General features: G+C 39.0%; 1 protein-coding gene across 1 annotated transcript in view; it reads left to right on the forward strand.

Moving 5' to 3' along the window:
* The window catches only part of LOC126262541 (solute carrier family 35 member F5), a 152,878-nt gene that overhangs the window by 92,972 nt on the left and 37,961 nt on the right, over positions 1-21,945 (forward strand). The window contains exon 6 of the mRNA XM_049959225.1: positions 16,416-16,598. Coding sequence (XP_049815182.1) covers positions 16,416-16,598 — 183 coding nt within the window. The remainder of the gene's footprint in view (positions 1-16,415; positions 16,599-21,945) is intronic.

The raw sequence follows: 21,945 nt of genomic DNA on the forward strand, positions 1-21,945 counted from the left end.
TAGATGGAAGTAATAAACACCAATAATGTTTTGTAAATAGAAGCAAAGCATCCCTGTTTAAAACTCTCTTAAATGGCAGTACATTGAAGGCATAAAAAACAAATAATATTTGAAAAATGAAGGCAGTCTATGCAAAAGGGCACATCTGCGAAATCAAAATCTACTGCTGGAACATTCAGTGCCATGTTGTTCCACCCCATGCATTGTAACATGCTTAAGTGTTCATTAATGTGGCAAAGAGGTTGAGATGTTGCTGCTCATGCCTGCCTCACTTTTCAACGGCGGTCGTCCTGATGTCATTCAGTATGTGAAAGGAGGATTTCTGCAATGACACATTGCAAAGTTCAACTGGTCCTAAGCATGCTCAGTCTGGCTCATGTTAACAGATACCATGAGCCATTCAATTTGGTTGATTTCAGCCTTCTTCAGGAAGATATTCAAAAGGTTTGTGCAGCACACTCCTACATTATTGTTTCAAACGATGAACAGAGTGGCAAAATTTTGACTGTGGGGTTGGGTAATAGGTTTGAGCATCCTGACCAAGGCCCTCAAATTACCTTTGGCAGCTTGTATAATAATTTATTATATCACGATTGCTTAGATATGTAAAAAATATTCACATAACCTGTTTCAGCAAGCAGTTGCCATCTTCAGACTACTGAATTCACTAAAGAGCTTTGTACAGATATACAAGGTATGACTGGAAAGTTTTAAGAATGGGCTTGTAATTGTACAATGGGGGTACTTACATGCTACTGTGATACATTTCCATCAAAATAGTCCCCTTCTGACTGAACACACTGACTCCAATGGTGTTTCCACTTTTGCTAACATTCCTCGAAATGTTTTTTTCTGAAATGTGTTATGGGCACTCTCCATATTTGCCTGGACATTGTCAGTCGAGTCAAATCACTTCCCTTTCAGTGAAAATTCCAGTTTAGGTAGAAGTCCGCAGGGGCCAAATCAGGGGAATATGGAAGCACAGGAATTTTGAATTTGGTCAAAAATTCAACGCTGGAGAAGGCACGATGAGCCAGAGCATTGTCATGGTGTAGCACCCAACTCCTGTCTTTCCACAATGCAGGTCTTTTCTTCTGCACCTTCTCATGCAAATGCTCCAGGACACATTTGTAATGTTCCTGGTTAATTTACTGTCCTCCACAGGTAAATTCATGATGCACAATACCGGTAGAATCGAAAAAAAAAAAAAATCACCAACATTGTCTTCACTTTCGATCAACTTTGCCGTGCTTTTTTTGATTGTGGTGAACCTGGAGTCTTCCACTGCGGAAATGTAGGATCATATCCATATACTCATGATTTGTCACCTGTAATTACCCTATTCGACAAATCTGGGTCATTTTTAGTCCGATTAATCAGTTCTTGGCACACTTCAAGACGGTATTGTCTCTGGTCACTTGACAACACTTTTGGAATGCATTTTGCGGACACTTGATGCATGTTCAGACCTACAGTTAAAATAGACCGGACAACATAGAAACTTAAATTAAGTTCATCAGCCACCTCTCTATAATTGTAAGTATACAATCAGAGCACACTAAGCCGTGAACTTTCACAACATTTTCATTCTTTTTTGAGGTGGAGGTACAGCCGGACTGTGGTTCGTCTTCAAATGATATGAGGCCATTTTTAAATCTGTTGAACCAGACGGGACTGATGACCTCAGAAGTTAAGTCCCATAGTGCTCAGAGCCATTTGAACCATTTTGTTGAACCAGACAAAAACATTTGACTGGCTCATACAATTATGTCCAAAAGCTGTTTTTAATAGTTCGTAAGTCTCAGAAACTGATTTCCCGGTTTTAAAACAAAATTTCACACAAACTTGTTGCTCCGTTTTTACGTCCATTTTCACGCAGCCAGGATCCGGCATCAAGCCCTGACAGACCCACAATCAACCAGCTGCCAAAATGAACTGAATAAAGGAAACACAGTTTCCTGTCAGAGGGCGTTCAAGGACAAGGCAATGACTCACTCCCCACCCTCCATGTGCCTGCCCTCCATGTAAGCAGTAGTGGATCCATTCTTAAAACTTTCCAGTCACACCTTGTATAAACAGATAAGAGTAAGGCATGTAATATTTCACTGAACATGGATCACTTTGTCACATCATAAAAGCACGAAATTAGAATATTACCCTGTATTATTATATGGGGATATTGGAGGGGGAGGTTGGGGTGAGGGTAGGCAGGCAGGGGATAAGAGGGGAAGGGAGAAAAACATAGGTGAAGCAGGAGTATAACAATGTACTTGTATGTTTACTGTGGTTGATCATGAAAAGCAAGTATTTTACAAATTATTGCCAAAAATGGAAATGATTAAAATTATAACACTTGAAATTTTTTTTAAAGGAATCGAAAATTTTAAAACTAAAAAGCATATGCACATCCCAGTCACAGTTTTAAAAACATAAAAAATGTATAGACATTTTTCATTCAAATCAAATTTCGTAGAACTATTCCACAACATTGATAATAACAAGAAACCGTTGCAAGTTTGGGGGTGTACTGGATCAAGTGTAGTAATTCTGAAAAAAAATGTGTACGTAGGGCAGACGGGATGAGACTTTGCAACAAGATTTGAAGAACACTCACATCTCCACAGCAATAAGACAATTTCTGTAGCACACTTGCCTGAATGTAAATGCTCTGTTGAATGTGCACAAAAAATCTTAAAATTTTATGTAGAGCAAATAAGGGGTGGACACTAAATGTATTCTAAGAACCAGAAATTCACACACACAGTATGCTGTATCCAAAAACATGTGCTGAACAATTAGAATGGTTCATCCTGGAGTTCAGTGATCTGATCCTCCAGTGAAAATGAAATGATTGTATGACATTATTGGTCAGGTGTTCCCATCTGAGGTTGTTCAGCCACCAGTGAAACACATAAGGACATACGTGGTGAGAAGGGGCAGTGGATGTTTGCAGCAAGTACACGAGATGAGGTGACCATGGCAACCTGCCACAAGCTACCAAAAACGCAGGACGACACATAGTGACAGGCCGCTGCCAGCAATACAATACTATTGAATGTCCCACTAGAGGGCATTGCTATCCTAATGGCATGTTATTTTACTGTAATTTCAGTTTAACAGTTTTAGTAACAGTTGTTTGGAGTCATTTGATGATAGATATGGTGTTTCAGTTTTTTTTTTTTTTTTTTTTTTTTTTTGACAGTGATCTTTTCATGCTTATTTTTTTCATTAACACTCTCAGTACTGGCCCAATACTTGTCCATGTGCACAGAATCCATGCAATTTTAGCTGTGTTCAAAAATTTATGTCGTGGAAAATATCAAACATATAAATACACAATTAACGGTAATTTTAAGTGCATTTTGTCTTCTTTAATGTGCAACTATGAACAAAATTTTGTCTAGTGTAACATGGACAAATTATATTACTAAACATGACATAGTTTTTGTAAAATCAAAAGAGTCACACATTCATATAGGTAGAGTAAATGAGTTCATACGAGGGTGAGTCAAATGAAAACCTTAAATATTTTTTAAAATGTTATTTATTGTGCGGAAGTGGTACAAAGCTGTATTACTTTTCAACATAATCTCCCCCATGCTCAATTCAAGTCCTCCAGCGCTTACAAAGTGCATACATTCCTTTAGAAAAAAATTCTTTTCGTAGTCCACGCAACCACTCGTGGACCATGTGGCATACATCTTCATCAGAACGGAACTTCTTTCCTCCCATTGCGTCTTTGAGTAGTCCAAACATACGGAAATCACTTGGGGCAAGGTCTGGTGAGTATGGTGGATGAGGAAGACCCTCAAAATGCTGGTCTGTGATTGTTGCATCTATTGTACGGGCAGTGTGGGGCCTTGCATTGTCATGTTGCAAAAGGACACCTGCTGACAACAATCCACGTCGCTTTGATTTGATTGCAGGCCGCAGATGATGATTTAGGAGATCTGTGAATGATGCATTGGTGACAGTGGTCCCTCTAGGCATGTAATGCTCCAAAATGACACCTTTTTCATCCCAAAAGAGAGTCAGCATAACGTTCCTGCTAATGGTTCTGTTCGAAACTTCTTTGGTTTTGGTGATGAGGAATGGCGCCGTTCCTTGCTCGCTCTCTTCGGTTGGTGGAAGTGAACCCAGGTTTTGTCCCCAGTAACGATTCTTGCAAGGAAACCATCACCTTCTCATTCAAAGCACCAAACAAGTTCTTCACTAGAATCAACACGTCGTTCTCTCATTTCAGGAATCAGCTGCCGTGGCACCCATCTTTCAGACACTTTGTGAAACCGGAGCACATCATGCGCAATGTGGTGTGCTGACCCATGACTAATCTGTAAACAAACTGCAATGTCATTCAGTGTTACTCGGCGGTTTTCCTTCACTATGGCTTCAACTGCTGCAATGTTCTGTGGAGTCACAACTTGTTGTACCTGACCTGGACGAGGAGCATCTTCCACTGAAGTCACACCATTTGTGAACTTCCTACTCCATTCGTAGACTTGCTGCTGTGACAAACATGCATCACCATACTGAACCTTCATTCGTCGTTGAATTTCAGTAGGTTTCACACCTTCACTACACAAAAACCGAACAACAGAACGCTGTTCTTCCTTGGTGCAAGTTGCAAGTGGGGCGGCCATCTTTATACTGATACTACGACGGTATGTGTGCATCTGCACTATGCTGCCATCTACAGGTTATTCTGCACGCTGTTTGTAGCATACTTACGAACTTACAGGATAACGGTGCAATATTTCGATTTGTTATTACAAATTTAAGGTTTTCATTTGACTCAGCCTCGTAAATACATAATGATCAGTGCTGAATATCGTATTTAAACACATTAGCACTTTCTTCATGGACTGATACTACATTTTCGTATGAAATATTTTAAAACAGGTTTCCGTACACAATGCCACATGCACTGTTTGCACTGATATGTGTCTCCCTGTGAGACGCTTTCCCACTTTCTTCATTTGATTTTGAAGTACAAACAGACACAGGAGGCATATTTTTTGCTTGTGGGTGAAAAATATTGCAGGAAATGTTTCTGTGTCTGTCAGCTTACCAGTCTGTTTTAGTTATTTGGAGCTGTTGGCAAGATTGGCAATGAAATCAGTTATTGTCATTTTCTTAGACTGAAATGAACTGTGTAACAAAAATGCATTCAGTACTTCTAGTAAGAGCAAATAAAAATACAGTTTTTGCCACAATTTTGAAGTTCTGTGCCTGAACACATTGTACTGCAGTCGCCTTCAAAGACACCTACATTGTCCAAATCATCTTCACTATCTAGAGCATCGACAATGTTTCCAAAATTCAGCAAATCTGCAATTTTCTCATCAGATAAACCATGGTGCACCATTTCTCTTACACAGATACCACAGTGACTCATAACAAACGAAACACCACATAAACAAGTGACACATTTACATCATCTATCCTTGCTGCTAATGTGGTATAAACACACACACACACACACACACACACACACACACACACATTCAACAACGTCTTTGCCTCTGTACTTCCGCCTCGACTGACATCTCTGCCCAACATTTGCATATGTCTGCCTGTGGCTGTATGTGTGCGGATGGGTGTGTGTGTGTGTGTGTGTGTGTGTGTGTGTGTGTGTGTGTGTGCGCGCGAGTGCATACCTGTCCTTTTTTCCCCCTAAGGTAAGTCTTTCCGCTCCCGGGATTGGAATGACTCCTTACCCTCTCCCTTAAAACCCACATACTTTCGTTTTTCCCTCTCCTTCCCTCTTTCTTGATGAAGCAACCTTGGGTTGCGAAAGCTTGAAATTTGTGTGTGTGTTTGTGTGTTTTTTATTGTGTCTATCTACCAGTGCTTTCCCGTTTGGTAAGTAACAGTATATTATAATGAGGATGTCGTCATTTAGTTAGACATATGAAAATACACTGAATAGCCAAAGAAACAAATACACCTGCCTAATATCCTGTGGGGTCCCTGCGAGCCCGCAGAAGTGCCGCAACACAATGTGGTATGGACTTGACTAATGTCTGAGGTAGTGCAGTAGGGAATTGACACCATGAATGTTGCAGGGCTGTCCATAAATCTGTAAGAGTACAAGGGGGTACATTACGAGTCTCAGATATTCTCAACAATGTTCATATCTGGTGAGTTTGATAGGCCAGCAGAAGTGTTTAAACACAGAAGAGTGTTCCTGGAGCCACTCTGTAGCAATTCTGGTCATGTGGGGTGTCACAATCTCCTTCTGTAATAGCCCAAGTCTATCGGAATGCACAATGGACATGAATGGACGCAGGTGATCAGACAGGATGGTTATGTATGTTTCACCTCTCAGAGTCATATCTAGACATATTAAGGGTTTCATATCACTCCAACTGTACGTACCCAACACCATTACAGAGCCTCCACCAGCTTGAACAATCCCCTGCTGATATGCAGGGTCCCTGGATTCATGAGGTTGTCTACATACCCATACACATCCATCCACTTGATGCAATTTGAAACAAGACTCATCTGACCAGGCAACACATTTCCAGTCATCAACAGTCCAGTGTCGGTGTTGATGGGCCCAGGCAAGGCATAAAACTTTGTGTCATGCAGTCATCAAGGGTACACAAGTGGGCCTTTGGCTCCAGAAGTTCGTATCACTGATGTTTTGTTGAATGGTTTGTACACTGACCCTTATTGATGGCCCAGCATTGAAATCTGCAGCAATTTGTGGAAGGGCTGTTCCTCTGTAAAGTCAAATGATTCCCTTCAGTCGTCATTGGTCCTATTCTTGGAGGATCTTTTTCTGGCCGTAGTGGTGTGGGAGGTTTGATATTTTACTGGATTCCTGATATTCATGGTACACTTGTGAAATTGTCGTATGGGAAAATCCCCATTTGATTGCTACCTCGGAGAGGCTGTGTCTCATTGCTCATACGCCGACTATGACATGACGTTCAAATTTACTTAAATCTTGATAACCTGCCATTGTAGCAGCAGTAGCCAATCTAACAACTGAGCGACATTTGTTGTCTTATATAGGTGTTGCCAACTGCAGTGCCGTATGCTGCCTGTTTAGATATCTCTGTATTTCAATAAGCATGCCTATACCGGTTTCTTTTGTGCTTCAGTGTAGTTTAATATAAGCACTTGTGTTAGTACAACACATTTTTAGAAAATTTGCTTTCAATGTAAAATTAGGCATAAAAATGTATCTACATTTTTTTATGTTTTTAAAAAGCAGTTGTGATGTAATAAATTATTATACATTTACAAGGGTTGCATACTGCCAATTGGCAGTATGTCAGTTTTTAAGAAAACCTGTGACAGTGATGTGTGAGGCATCTGATACACAGACATGATACTGATCCAAAATATGACAGTGTGACCTGTCTGCTAAGTATTTGGATCTGCTTGCCTATAATGTGCATTGGTAGCTGGTAACCTTCATTTCCCTCTCTTTGTCTATGACCATCAGACATTGGACAAATACTGCAGTCATTGGGGAAGACAGCCAGATACAGTTGATTCAGTTTTCATTCCAGGTGTTCTCTTGTGCACATTATTCACTCACCAAGGTGATGAGGGATTTGGAGGATTTATGGTGTAGTATTAGTAATAGATACCCAGAGGGCAAATTGATCACACCGATAGCTGCATACATTTGATTGGTCACAATCCTCCCATCTGCCTTGAAAAAGGCAGCACGCAGTTCTGTTGCAGTCTCCTTGGGACTTCTATGAGTTGTAGTTCACAGAAAGCTGTCATCACCTAGTGACAACTATGGAGCTGGTCTTTAATGTTTTGTGTCTCACGATAATTGTTGAATATTGAAAGACATCGCAGTTGTGTAGGCCAATTTGGCTGGCACCTTCCCTTCTTTCAGTGAAGTGACAATGCACTTATGGTCTAAGTTTGAAATAACCCTTTAAGGCATGCCGACAAACTGAAGAGTGTGCAAAAGCCAAATTGGCTAATTCCTAATTGGACACCACCATATTCTATTGAACTGAACTGAAAATGGAGGTTTTTTTTTTTTACCTCTGTTATACACTTGTCTATATGTAGTGATTTACTGTGATCAAAAGTGTATTGAGAAAGAGTTTTAAGGGAGGGAGGGAGATAGGTAGGTGCAAAGCTTTATTTTTGAGAGGTTTATAGTGAAACCAGGGTGTGTACACCTCGGGACAACTGGGATATATTGGAAAAACCTGGGAATTTTTTCATTCAGGAGAAAACCAGGAAAAACCCAAAAATTTTTTAGAATTCTGGGGATTTTCATTGATTTAGTTTTCAGTTAAATTTTGGTGATTTTGACTGGTAGAAATGATACTCTAACAAAGAATTTTACTTTGATCCACTACTGCAAAATAATACTGCAGCAATAAAACATAAATGAGGGGGGAAAAAAAACTTAAGTTGCAAAGGACATGCACCATTTAGAACAACAAAACATAGGGCAAAGACTATGCAATACTTCATAACAACAAACTGCTTCCGATGGGGGTTACAGCACAACAGTTTACATTACGTTTGTCTGAGCAGTTACCAGCGGGCTTATGCGCATGTGCAGTACTGTAGCGTTTGAGCAGTACCTTCTCCTGTTTTTGGCTGCTTGAAGTGCGGTTCTTAGCTGTATCAGCAATAGCAAGAAGCAGCCAGATGCTAACAGGAAAAATTTTTCTGGCACGCCCAAGCTGTCAGATTCGCGCATGGGCAGAGCAGTCTGAGCTGGAGTGGGGTGAGGAGTAGTCTCCACTTGAACCATGTTTACGTTTGGTGATTTTGCTGTTTCCTCTTTGTTTACAGCTCTCAAGTTAAATGAAAACAAAATATATTTCTTTAGCCGGGAGCTATAAAGCAAATTAAAATACATTCACAGAATTATGGAAGGCTAAAATATGTTATTAGTTTCAGTTTTCTGATTTCATTTTATCTCCAGGATTTGGAAGTCAGGCATTAATTGCCTTGCAGAACAATGAAGTTATTTTTGTTGGTTTGCTTTAAAAAATGGCTTTCATTAATCTTTTCCGCAGAGGCAGTCAATTTATTTGAAACAGTATTGGCTGGTGTCAACTGTTTGCAGAATTTCGAGTGTACATTTTTATCTTCTGGGACGTATGGCATTACTCCATAATAAAGAACTAAACATGAGATTATAACAGTACTGATAATCCAAGAAAATTTTCATCCCGAAAACCACACTGAAAAGTTTAATGTCAGGTTGGGTCCTATTTCTTTGTGAATCTGGACATACAAATATGCCTTTTAAGGTGAATCGAGCATTTTAGTATGGTTTACAAAATTCTGATGCTCTTGGAGTATCCTCTGATGTTCTGTTTCATTTATGATGTAATTTAAGATCTCTTAATGCTTTATACATACAAACATAACGGGCTACTTACATCATCATAGCTGCGCACACACACACACACACACACACACACACACACACACACACACACACACACACAGTAACACCATTTTCTGGCGCTCTCTGACAACTGCTGAAATGAATTCTGACAGGTTGTGGGAAAATATTGCAATTGGTGGTTTGAAACGTGTTACTTTCAAAGTACATTTCGTTTTACACAACATGAATTATGTTATGCATGTGAACTTGCTTTGACTTTCTTAAATCACACAGTGTTTGGATCTCATTTAAAGCCCTCACTTGGGGGGCCAGCCACCTAGAAGAATTTTGAGCCCAGAAGACCAGGCATTTATGTCATTGCTTAAAATTTTACTGGAACATTTGTGTGATGTATCGAAGTTAACATACCAAAAAATGACAGATATTACATGTGAGAGCTTAGCTTTTCTTGTAGCTACACTATGTACATTAATTTAAACCATTAACTTTTCCTATTTGTGTGTTCACACTACTTAACAGTGCTGTTGGTATTGACTGACTACATCACGTATCCTGTGCTCTGAATCTCTACGTTCACTTGCAACACATCTTCCGAAAGACAAAAATCGAATTTTGGAAATCGTTTTAATAAAGCCACTTCATCAGTATTAGCCGAAAATTTTAAAAACAAGACGAAACCTGACAGCCCAAGCGCACTTCAATACCGGCTGCGTTTACAAGGGAGCAAAAATTGATTGCAGAACTGGAAAACTGGCAACCAGAAGCAGATTTCCAGAATTGATTTTGAAGTGCTTACATGACCACCCAGAAGCGGTATTGGGAAATTGGTTTACAAAATCTAGTTATGGGAGCCCCATGTAAATGTGGCGAATATCTGCTATCATCAGCTGGCGAATCATGTGACATGACTGGCTTTCGAAAGCACATCACAATCTCAATTTTGATACTTCGGAAACTAACGTTCTGTGTTTGGTGGAATTCAACTATATACTTTGATAATATAAAAATATGCGGCATACATGTTGCTGCACATCAAAAATCTTTCCAAAAAGCAATTTTTTTTTCCCTGTGGTTCGTTTCCTAAAGTGCCGGGAAGTTGTAAGCCTGTGTATTAACCCTTAATCATTCAAAGGATTGATAAGTTATACGGTTCCAAGGGAAGGTATGCATAATAAACTGCTGGTCATGAGCTTTCAAAATTGGTAATTATTAGTTCCATGTATCAGTAACGTGAAGGAAATTTATTTGGTTATAAATAAGTTCTGAAAAAAAAAATAATGTCAGAAAATTTCACTGTTATGTTATTTAATGTTGTATTTAAGTTTATTAGCAGTTATCACACACAAGAAAAATCTGTCCAATTGCCATGATTATAACAGCAGTGATTATCATTTATTTGATTTTGTTAGTAATTAATGTCTGTAAATATGATGGCAGTATTTAACATTCAAAAGTTGAACCTACTTCCTTCAAAAACATAAACACACGCAAAACCAAATAATGATTCAAAAACATTTCAAATGATGCACTAGATACCTCACGTGCATGTCTTTTAACTTTCAACCAACAACCCAGATTTTTCTTCTCTCTTGAATCTCCCAATCACCATACCAATCTTTCAATAGTAACCAGTCAATCATTTTTTTCTCGTCTTCCAGTGCTGCCCTCCAGTGACAAAAAGAAGGGTTATTCACATGATTTACGAATGTTTTATTCCATTTAAAATAGGGCTCTCGTTACTTAAGATTCAACTGGATGTGTTTTTTGTTCCATAGATCCATAGCGAGGAGAAGGTCCTCAATGATGTCTACATGTCATAAAACAAGAAAACGTATTCATTATTAGAAGAAGAGAAATATGCTACTGTATCTTCCACAGATCATAAGTCAGTCCTAGTTTATGTGGAACAAGTCAAAAAATCTTAAGCACATTTTTATTTAATAGGGAATAACAAACTTTTCTCAGAACTTGTAAATGTACAGTGATGGATCAAAAAGTAATGCCTCTTGTGCCATAAAAAATTTAGTGTTGTTGTTGTTGTTGTGGTCTTCAGTCCTGAGACTGGTTTGATGCAGCTCTCCATGCTACTCTATCCTGTGCAAGCTTCTTCATCTCCCAGTACCTACTGCAGCCTACATCCTTCTGAATCTGCTTAGTGTATTCATCTCTTGGTATCCCTCTACGATTTTTACCCTCCACGCTGCCCTCCAGTACTAAATTGGTGATCCCTTGTTGCCTCAGAAGATGTCCTACCAACCGATCCCTTCTTCTAGTCAAGTTGTGCCACAAACTCCTCTTCTCCCCAATCCTATTCAGTACCTCCTCATTAGTTATGTGATCTACCCATCTAATCTTCAGCATTCTTCTGTAGCACCACATTTCGAAAGCTTCTATTCTCTTCTTGTCCAAACTATTTATCGTCCATGTTTCACTTCCATATATGGCTACATGCCATACAAATACTTTCAGAAACGATTTCCTGACAATTAAATCAATACTCGATGTTATAAAATTTCTCTTCTTCAGAAACGTTTTCCTTGCCATTGCCAGTCTACATTTTATATCCTCTCTACTTCGACCATCATCAGTTATTTTGCTCCCCAAATAGCAAAACTCCTTTACTACTTTAAGTGTCTCGTTTCCTAATCTAATTCCCTCAGCATCACCCGACTTAATTCGACTACATTCCATTATCCTCGTTTTGCTTTTGTTGATGTTCATCTTATATCCTCCTTTCAAGACACTGTCCATTCCGTTCAACTGCTCTTTCAAGTCCTTTGCTGCCTCTTACAGAATTACAATGCCATCGGCGAACCTTAAAGTTTTTATTTCTTCTCCATGCATTTAATGCCTGCTCTGAACTTTTCTTTTGTTTCCTTTATTGCGTGCTCAATATACAGATTGAATAACATCGGGGAGAGGCTACAACCCTGTCTCACTCCATTCCCAACCACTGCTTCCCTTTCATGTCCCTCGACTCTTATAACTGCCATCTGCTTTCTATGCAAATTGTAAATACCCTTTTGCTCCCTATATTTTACCCCTGCCACCTTCAGAATTTGAAAGAGAGTATTCCAGTCAACATTGTCAAAAGCTTTCTCTAAGTCTACGAATGCTAGAAACATAGGTTTGCCTTTCCTTAATCTTTCTTCTAAGATAAGTCGTAGGGTCAGTATTGCCTCACGTGTTCCAACATTTCTACGGAATCCAAACTGATCTTCCCTGAGGTTGGCTTCTACCAGTTTTTCCATTCGTCTGTAAAGAATTTGCGTTAGTATTTTGCAGCTGTGACTTATTAAACTGATAGTTCGGTAATTTTCACATCTGTCAACACCTGCTATGTTTGGGATTAATAATGAACATATAACAGTGGAAATCGTGCAGATCATAGATAGAGTGAATGGTCTTCCGCACAGTACTACTGTTCAACGTAGTCATCTTGCATTTATACACATTTGTGCAGTTGTTAAACCCAGGCATCAAAACTAGTTTGAAAAAAATTCAGGATTTTGCTTCTTGACTGATCTTTCTCAGAATGATTTTAAAGCTGTTGATTATGAACTCTTCTGTCTCCTTGAATTGCTTCATCAGTATGTCCTTGATTGCTATCTGTGACAGTTTGTTGATGTCCTTTACAGTGGCCCATACACTTTCTCCATGGATGACACTAAAATGTCTTTAAAATTATGGGTCAAGAAGCAAAACTGTGAATTTTTCCAAGCTGGTTTTGATGCCTGGGTTAAATGATGGCACAAATGTGTACAAGAGTATAGTGGATATCTTGAACAGTATTATCGAGTAGAGGACTGTTCAGGTTATGATCTGTACCAATTCTGCTGTTATAAGTTCATTATTAAATTTTGTATGACATAGGAAGCTTTATTTTTTGATCCACCGTCTACAATACACTGGACTGCAGATGGTAATTTGTAGGCTATTGCAGCCAAACATCACCAAACAGAAAATCAGTTAAGATATTTATTTATGTTGATCAGATTACTGCAGCGAAGATGTGAAAAAGATAGATTTTATGTAACATTCATATTTGATATTACTGTATTCATATTTGATATTACTGTATACATTAACTGGTTCTTCTAAGAAATTTGCCAGTAGGGTTGAAGGTATTGACCACAAATAAATAGTTTAGAATCCTCTTAAACTGAATTTTATTTGTAGCTAAACCATTTGTAACTGCTGACAAGTTATTGAAAATATATATTCCTGAATAATGAACACCTTTCTGTTCCACAGTAATTGACACTCTGTAATTTAGGTATGTTCATCTGTAGAACATCACTCTTCAGATGAAATCTTCAGTTTGTTTGAGTAAAGTGCAATACAGTAGTGTACAGGACAACATTTTTATTCACTTTTGGAAAGTTCTACCTGTAAAAGTTTCATCATGTAAAACAAATGTACACTTGATTCACTACATAGTACATTGTAGTACAATACTGCCCTGTTTTGAAGCGGAAGATTGCACAATCCTGCTTTGCACTTCTGCTGGACATTTCTGTTGCTTTCTGTGAACACCAGAGCAAATATACAGGATGGATTGCTTCCTTTTTTCTTGCTGCTTTGTGCCCAGAAATCAACTTTTACTGTTTTTTTTTTTTTTCCTAATGTTGAGCTATACCTCTAGTACATGCTTCCCACAGAGCTTAAAGAGTACACTGGAATGGGCAAGCAGGGGTCTCCGAAGTATGACAGCAGCCACTGGGGCTGTCATCCTCATGCCTGAGGACTCATCTTGTTTGGCTGGTCTTCACTAGTGCCACACTGTCTGTTAGCTGATTGAGCACTCTCAAAGTTTTATAGGAAGTTTAATTCTTGTTGGCTCATCATCTCCTTTGCTCCATAAATCACATGTCTTTCATCAAGGGTCTGCTTCAATTTATCACTGTTATTCACAAGCTACATATTGCACTGTCAGAGCAGAAGTGCCTGCTGCTTTGTACACCTTGTCAAAAGGTGTTACATTCACTCCACCAGTTGCTATGTGTTACGTGTAATTATGGATGTCACCCACTATCTCCACATGGGCAGATATGATAGAGACTGGGTAGGTATATTTGGCTACAGACAAACACAAGCTGTTGGCTGTCACGTTGAGAACAAGAAAGTTTGTACCCTGTGTGTTACACAACAGTTTTCTTAGGCTATTGCTTTGTGCTGCAGCCATTTTGGCTGTGCACTCACAGTGGTTCTTGTAGATGAGACTCCTATTTAAAGATACCTGAATGTATAAGTTTGTTCTAGCAGCTGGCCCACCAGTGACACATAAACATTTGTTGTTGTGGCTCCAATATGAAAGTACTGACATATCCAATTGTCTGTAAACGGAGTGCATTGGGACCTGAAGATGACATTATTGAGACACTGAAACCGGTTGTTTAAATAAAATAACTTCCAAAATGTACAGCTGTTTGGCAATTTTCCTTGGTAAATATTTGACCAGATGCTGTCCCGATTCTACAATGGAACAACAATGTATCAAAAGACATTAACATTTTGTTATGTTGATCTTGAACCCATACTGAAGGCACACACTAAAGTCTTTGAAGGGTTTGGTCCCATTGCAGTACATGCATGCCAGTGAACTGTGTTAACATAACAGTCCAGGCTTTTGTAAGCTTATTTATCTTAAATCTGTTTAAATGTTTGATCCTGTTTGGGGAGGATAAGATCATTGGCATATAGAAAATACCTACATTGTGGAAACCCATTCTTCTGATTTCTCGATTCCCTTTCCCTGTCACAAAACCAAACCAAACACAGAAACTGACATAATATTCTAGGATCTTGATAGTGTCCCTGAAGGTATTCAGTTATTAGACAAATACAGAATTGTAACAGTAGTTATTCTTGTATAAAATATTTCTGTTTCTGCATCATATATCCCAAAATATTATTTTACAAGGCTTGAAATAATAGAAACTTATGAAACATAACGTCAGCTATTGTAAATGTATGGATAAAAATCTTAGGTCAAGATTGCTAAAATTTCTTTATTGATTACTAGTTTCAGCTCATTGGCAAGCCATCTTCAGATCAACAAAAATTATTACTAAATTCAGTTTGTTTCAGCTACCAGACATTACACATCAGCATAATCTGTGGAGAAGAATCTCAAAAGTAGTAAATTATGTAACCATGGTGACCTACTTTAGTGTGTACATGACAACAAGAGTGATTCAGCTCAACAGGTATTGATGATTTGTAATGCCTGGAAGCTGATACACCCTGAATTAATTAATAATTTTTATTAATGTGAAGATGGCTCAGCAATGAGCTGAAACTAGTAATCAGTAACAAAATTTTAGTGATCTTGATCTAGGAGTTTTATCCACACATTTTAATGTAAAAGATTGCCTGTCTTCCGATTTAACAAAGTCAAAAACAAAGCTTTTGTAAACTCAGGTATGTTACAAAACATCGCATCCTCAAGTTTCCATTCAAGGGAAAACTTTCTTGCTTTCATCTCTTCTATTTCAGTAATAATTTTCTTTTTCTTTTGTCTTTAGAAAATACTATTTTATAAATCATTTAGGAGCAAAGGTCGCAAATTACCAGATAGTAGAGATGTGGAGTTGTCAACAATCACGTAAAGAAGACAGAAACACTAGCTTTCAGACAAATCCACACACGCACGCAAAACAACTACACCATTCTGGATGAATACACAATCCCGACTTTGTGAATACATGTACAGAGAGATAGAGTGTGTGTGTGTGTGTGTGTGTGTGTGTGTGTGTGTGTGTGTGTGCACGCGCTCCAACTCAAAATAGGATTTGCCTGACAGCTAGTGAAGTTTTCTGTTTTATGTGCTTATAAATCACTCGATACCTCTCCTGGTGGGTGGTTTGTTAACATCGCTCCTAAATTATTTACATTCTTCCAGAACTTACCATACATAAATCTAAAAATACTATTTTTTTAAAACCAATACAAAATACAGTCTAATATTAGTATAGTTTATCTAGATTTGGAAACCTTAATTTCTAAAGTGATGCATATGTTAAATAAACTGATGTATATGTTAAATAAATTTTTTTAGTGGTTCTTGGCCAATTACACATACCAAGTGTCACTGGCTGAAACAGAAGCTGGAATGGTGGCAGTCCTGTCATCAACATCGAGTCTCTTCACTCTGATATTGGCAGCTCTATTTCCTTCCAATCTTGGTGACCGTTTCACACTTTCCAAGCTGGTTGCTGTTACCATCAGCATTACTGGTCTTGTGAGTACCTTAATGAAATAATGCACCTGTCTTTTTATATCTAACACTATGTTACTCCAGCACAACTAACTATTGTGTAATAACATGAATTTGACAGATTTATGTTGGGCAGCAGTTGCACACCCTTAAAAGTACAATCACTTAAGTTATGATTATGTGTCGTTAGATTCACAACTCCTGTTTATGAGTAACTGGTCATAGTCAGTGAAGAACATTACAATGCAAAACATTTTGGAAATAAGGTGCATCTTACACTGTCATTAACATACAGACTGTGAATTAGATTTAATATTTATTTATAGAAATTAGAAGTTATATGTATTACATTAGAGGCACTGAGAAAAGGTCAACAATTTGAAGATGTGTTAACAAGAACAGAAGCATACATTTTTTGAATAAACTCAAACAGCATTGTGGACACATGTTACACAACATTTTAAATACTAAAGTTGTTGAGACCATCACGGCCACTTGCTTGACATGGTACCTGTTGGCTCTCAGATTAGTATCATTGGCCGACAGACACTAAGTGGCTTCTGTAATATTTTGTCAGTACGAAGGGCTGGCATTGTCAAAGATTCGCTGACTATATTTGGTGGTGGCCAGTATTCCTCCAGCAGTAAAGGATGAATCTCGGATAGTGCTAGCCACTCGTCGTAGCAAAACATGAGAAAAACCACTAAATGAATGTCACCAAAAGTCCCTGAGCATAGTTCCAACAGACAACATCCTATCTCATAGTATGTGCCAGAGTTCGCTTTATGTACCACTATCATTTCCTTTCTTTTCTGTTCGCTTCACTAAATGCAGAAGGAAAGCACAAATGTCAAGGACCTTTGTTCAGCTTAAATTTCTCTGATTTTATCTACATGGTCATTTCGCAAGATATGTGGGGTAATGTGTTGTTTAGCTTTTATTTGAAAGTACACTCTCAGGATTTTTAAAAGTAAATGCCTGCATGGTGCAGAACACTTCTCTTGTAGCATCTGTCCAAAGAGTTGGTCAAACCTCTCCGTAATGTTGTCGTCCGTCTTAACAAACCTCAGGTGGAATTCACAGATGCATCCTTGTTCATATCACAAGACATATAATGACACAACTGTGAATCATTCCACTTATTTATGCAGAACACTTGATAGTGATGTTGTATTGGTGAAATTCTGTCTCTGCAGTAGGACTTGTTGGAATTGATCTTCAGCAGTTTTTCCTGCAATCTCTCTCTCTCTCTCTCTCTCTCTCTCTCTCTCTCTCTCTCTCACACACACACACACACACACACACACACACATACATATAATGCTGCCTCAGAAAAATAAAAAATGACACTTCTACATGGATGGTGGTCATCGGCTAACAATTCCAAAATTCCAAAGTGTAGTAAGAGTCATCTAGCAAGAGAATCAGTCTCTCTGTCCACAGGAATGGAATTCTGATTCATAAATAAGAAATATTACGTTTTGGAATAATAAAAAAAGTAAAACAGCAAATGGCGATTGGCATACAGTTCCCATCAAAACAAATAGGATTATTGAGAGTATGTTGGCGTAATACAGGGTTATTACAAATGATTGAAGCGATTTCACAGCTCTACAATAACTTTATTATTTGAGATATTTTCACAATGCTTTGCACACACATACAAAAACTCAAAAAGTTTTTTTAGGCATTCACAAATGTTCGATATGTGCCCCTTTAGTGATTCAGCCGACATCAAGCCGATAATCAAGTTCTTCCCACACTCGGCGCAGTATGTCCCCATCAATGAGTTTGAAAGCATCGTTGATGCGAGCTCGCAGTTCTGGCACGTTTCTTGGTAGAGGAGGCTTAAACACTGAATCTTTCACATAACCCCACAGAAAGAAATTGCATGGAGTTAAGTCGGGAGAGCGTGGAGGCCATGACATGAATTGCTGATCATGATCTCCACCACGACCGATCTATCGGTTTTCCAATCTCCTGTTTAAGAAATGCCGAACATCATGATGGAAGTGCGGTGGAGCACCATCCTGTTGAAAGATGAAGTTGGCGCTGTCTGTCTCCAGTTGTGGCATGAGCCAATTTTCCAGCATGTTCAGATACACGTGTCCTGTAACGTTTTTTTTCGCAGAAAAAAAAGGGGCCGTAAACTTTAAACCGTGAGATTGCACAAAACACGGTAACTTTTGGTGAATTGCGAATTTGCTGCACGAATGCGTGAGGATTCTCTACCGCCCAGATTCGCACATTGTGTCTGTTCACTTCACCATTAAGAAAAAATGTTGCTTCAGTACTGAAAGCAAGTTTCGCACTGAACGCATCCTCTTCAATGAGCTGTTGCAACCGCGCCGAAAATTCAAAGCGTTTGACTTTGTCATCGGGTGTCAGGGCTTGTAGCAATTGTAAACGGTAAGGCTTCTGCTTTAGCCTTTTCCGTAAGATTTTCCAAACCGTCGGCTGTGGTACGTTTAGCTCCCTGCTTGCTTTATTCGTCGACTTCCGCGGGCTACGCGTGAAACTTGCCCGCACGTGTTCAACCGTTTCTTCGCTCACTGCAGGCCGACCCGTTGATTTCCCCTTACAGAGGCATCGAGAAGCTTTAAACTGCCCATAACATCGCCGAATGGAGTTAGCAGTTGGTGGATCTTTGTTGAACTTCGTCCTGAAGTGACGTTGCACTGTTATGACTGACTGATGTGAGTGCATTTCAAGCACGACATACGCTTTCTCGGCTCCTGTCGCCATTTTGTCTCACTGTGCTCTCGAGCGCTCTGGCGGCAGAAACCTGAAGTGCGGCTTCAGCCGAACAAAACTTTATGAGTTTTTCTATGTATCTGTAGTGTGTCGTGACCATATGTCAATGAATGGAGCTACAGTGAATTTATGAAATCGCTTCAGTCATTTGTAATAGCCCTGTAGTTGTGTTGATATTTAGAGATCTGGGTGACACATACAAAAATAGAATAGATATTTATTCAAGATGTCTGCTACACAAGATTATTTTCTGTGCTTCATACCACAATTCCGTCCTACTGTAAGTGCACTTAGTTCCTATAATGTAATATAACAAAGTGTGTGAAATTATCTAAGTGACATAGAACTTCTTCATTTGTATAGATTTGTTCAACATCATAAACTGTAAGTGACAAGAAGACAGAATGGCTGGCCAACACATTTCTTCAGGATACAAAATTCCAGTTTTTGCCAATATAACAATGAAAATAATCAATTATTGACAATATAATGTAAATGGAAAAATGAAAAATCTACTCACCAAGCAGCGATACACAGAAAATTTTAACTTAACAAGCTTTTGGAGGCAGTGGCTCCTCCTCCTGGCAGAAGTGGCAAGTCTCCCTTGACCCATGATTTTGGGTGACTTTTCTGAACTGTACCCCTTTCCCTAAGCCTCTCCAGTCATTTTCCTTCACCTCTCTTCCGTCCCCTTCAACTTTTGTGCCAGAAGAAGGAACCATTGGATCTGAAAGCTTGTAAAAGTTAAACCTTTCTGTTGTGTGTTCTCCTGCCACTGCTTGGTGAGTAGACTTTTTTTATCTAGTTATTGCCAATAGAGTTAAAGGTAGAAAAAGAATATCTAGTTTTAACAACTGTTAACTTCTTCCTCAGGGAGGAAAGAGTGATAGGTTGGAGGAAATTGTAAAGAAGGATGCACCTGTTGCAAGAACGAGGAGAGACGAAGATCATAATTTTCTGTTTTTGTCATTTCAGTTATCCTTTAGAGATAACATAATTGGCATATATATTATGGGCAGTAAACAATTCAACATTGTTAATATGGCTCTTGTGCTTCTCAGTGGCAAGCTATATTGCAGTGCATATTGATGACAACAGTAATTATGTATAGAAAGAAAATGGGCAACATTTGTATGTGGTTGCACTGAATAACATCAGCAATATTGTGGAGGTTGTGTGGTCTTCTGGGTGTAAATCAGGAAGGGATGTTGTGTACACAATTTCTCATGACCAGTAGAATATGACTGCAGCTGTGTACATGTGAACAGTGCTTATCATATCATCAGTAGATTTGTAGAGGTAAACAAGCCCCAGTTCACTTCAGTCTATAATGATGTCACTACATCTTTCAGACTTCAGCCTCAGCAGTTGGAGAACCAGGATATGTAAATAATAGAATTGCCACCAGCATTCCAATTTGAACAGTGTAGAAAATGTGTGGTTCTTGCTGAAATAAGCAGTGAAGAGTTGTTCACAGATGCCTGCAAGTGTGCAGAGGATTGGGTAATACAATGTTCAAGAATGATCTCAATGACCCTCTAGCGAGTTTGCATCAACATACCTAATTAAGATTATCAGCTGACGAACTCATGAGCTGCTTGCAGTCACGATGTTTACAGGTGCAAGTGCTGCTCGTTAGTCAGTTGATGTGAGCCAGCTGTTCTTGGCTCTCCCCCTCCCCACCCGTGAGCATAATTGATGCTCTAGCTTAATGGGGGATGACACTGGTGCTTGCTCACAAGAGTATATGTGCTCATGAGCAAGGAAGCTCACAGAATGCTCAGATGAGGCACATTGCACCAGTTTTAAACCTTAAGTGTGTCTTGAAGAATGTTGATATCTGCAAGGTAGTAGTGAATCAATCTGCCTGCATCAAATACTTTTCTTTGGTTAGATAAGTATAGAATTTGATGTGATTTGCGTGCCATATGACACAATTTGTTGTGTTGTTAGACACCGTATATTGTCATCCATGCTAGACTTGCTGCGTAATGACTTTACGGCAATACTGTCGTGGTAGTACACTGACACATTTGCATTATCACTTTTTTTTTGTTACATTAAACATTTTCTGTGACTTGTGAATATATGGAGCCAGCATAAGACGAAGTTGGTAATGGTTTGCTCTTCATGAGTAATGTTTGATTCAGGACAGGTACGGAATGTAGCTTCACTGCTTTGAGATTTCAGTTTCACAGAACAGTAAGTTTCTCCCAGAGTCCAACCCCTCATCCAAGCTGTGGGAGACAGGCAAAGGCATGTTGTCTGTAGGGCTGAAGAACGGGGGTGACCTTGGGTGTCCCATGGACTCTAAAGTAGCTGCGAATGCCCTACAGTAATGCTGAAATCTGCTGGCAAACCAAGGCTCTGGTGAAGCTCTGATAGGCCCAGAAACATGACAGAAAGATAAGAACTGGATGTTTTGTGGATGGCAGAAACAAAGTAGAGGGACAAAGGAAGGTATGAACCGAAAAAAGTTTGACTGTACTTCATAGGCAGGAGGAGGTCACAAAAGATGGAATAGATGTAGTTGTGAGGGATGGACCAAAAGAGGAAGTAAGTACAATAAACACGCAAACACACGGTGAACATTGGTGGGAAAAGAGGAGTTTTATAA

The sequence above is a fragment of the Schistocerca nitens genome, chromosome 6 (genome assembly GCF_023898315.1).
Source record: "Schistocerca nitens isolate TAMUIC-IGC-003100 chromosome 6, iqSchNite1.1, whole genome shotgun sequence".
Taxonomy (NCBI): domain Eukaryota; kingdom Metazoa; phylum Arthropoda; class Insecta; order Orthoptera; family Acrididae; genus Schistocerca; species Schistocerca nitens.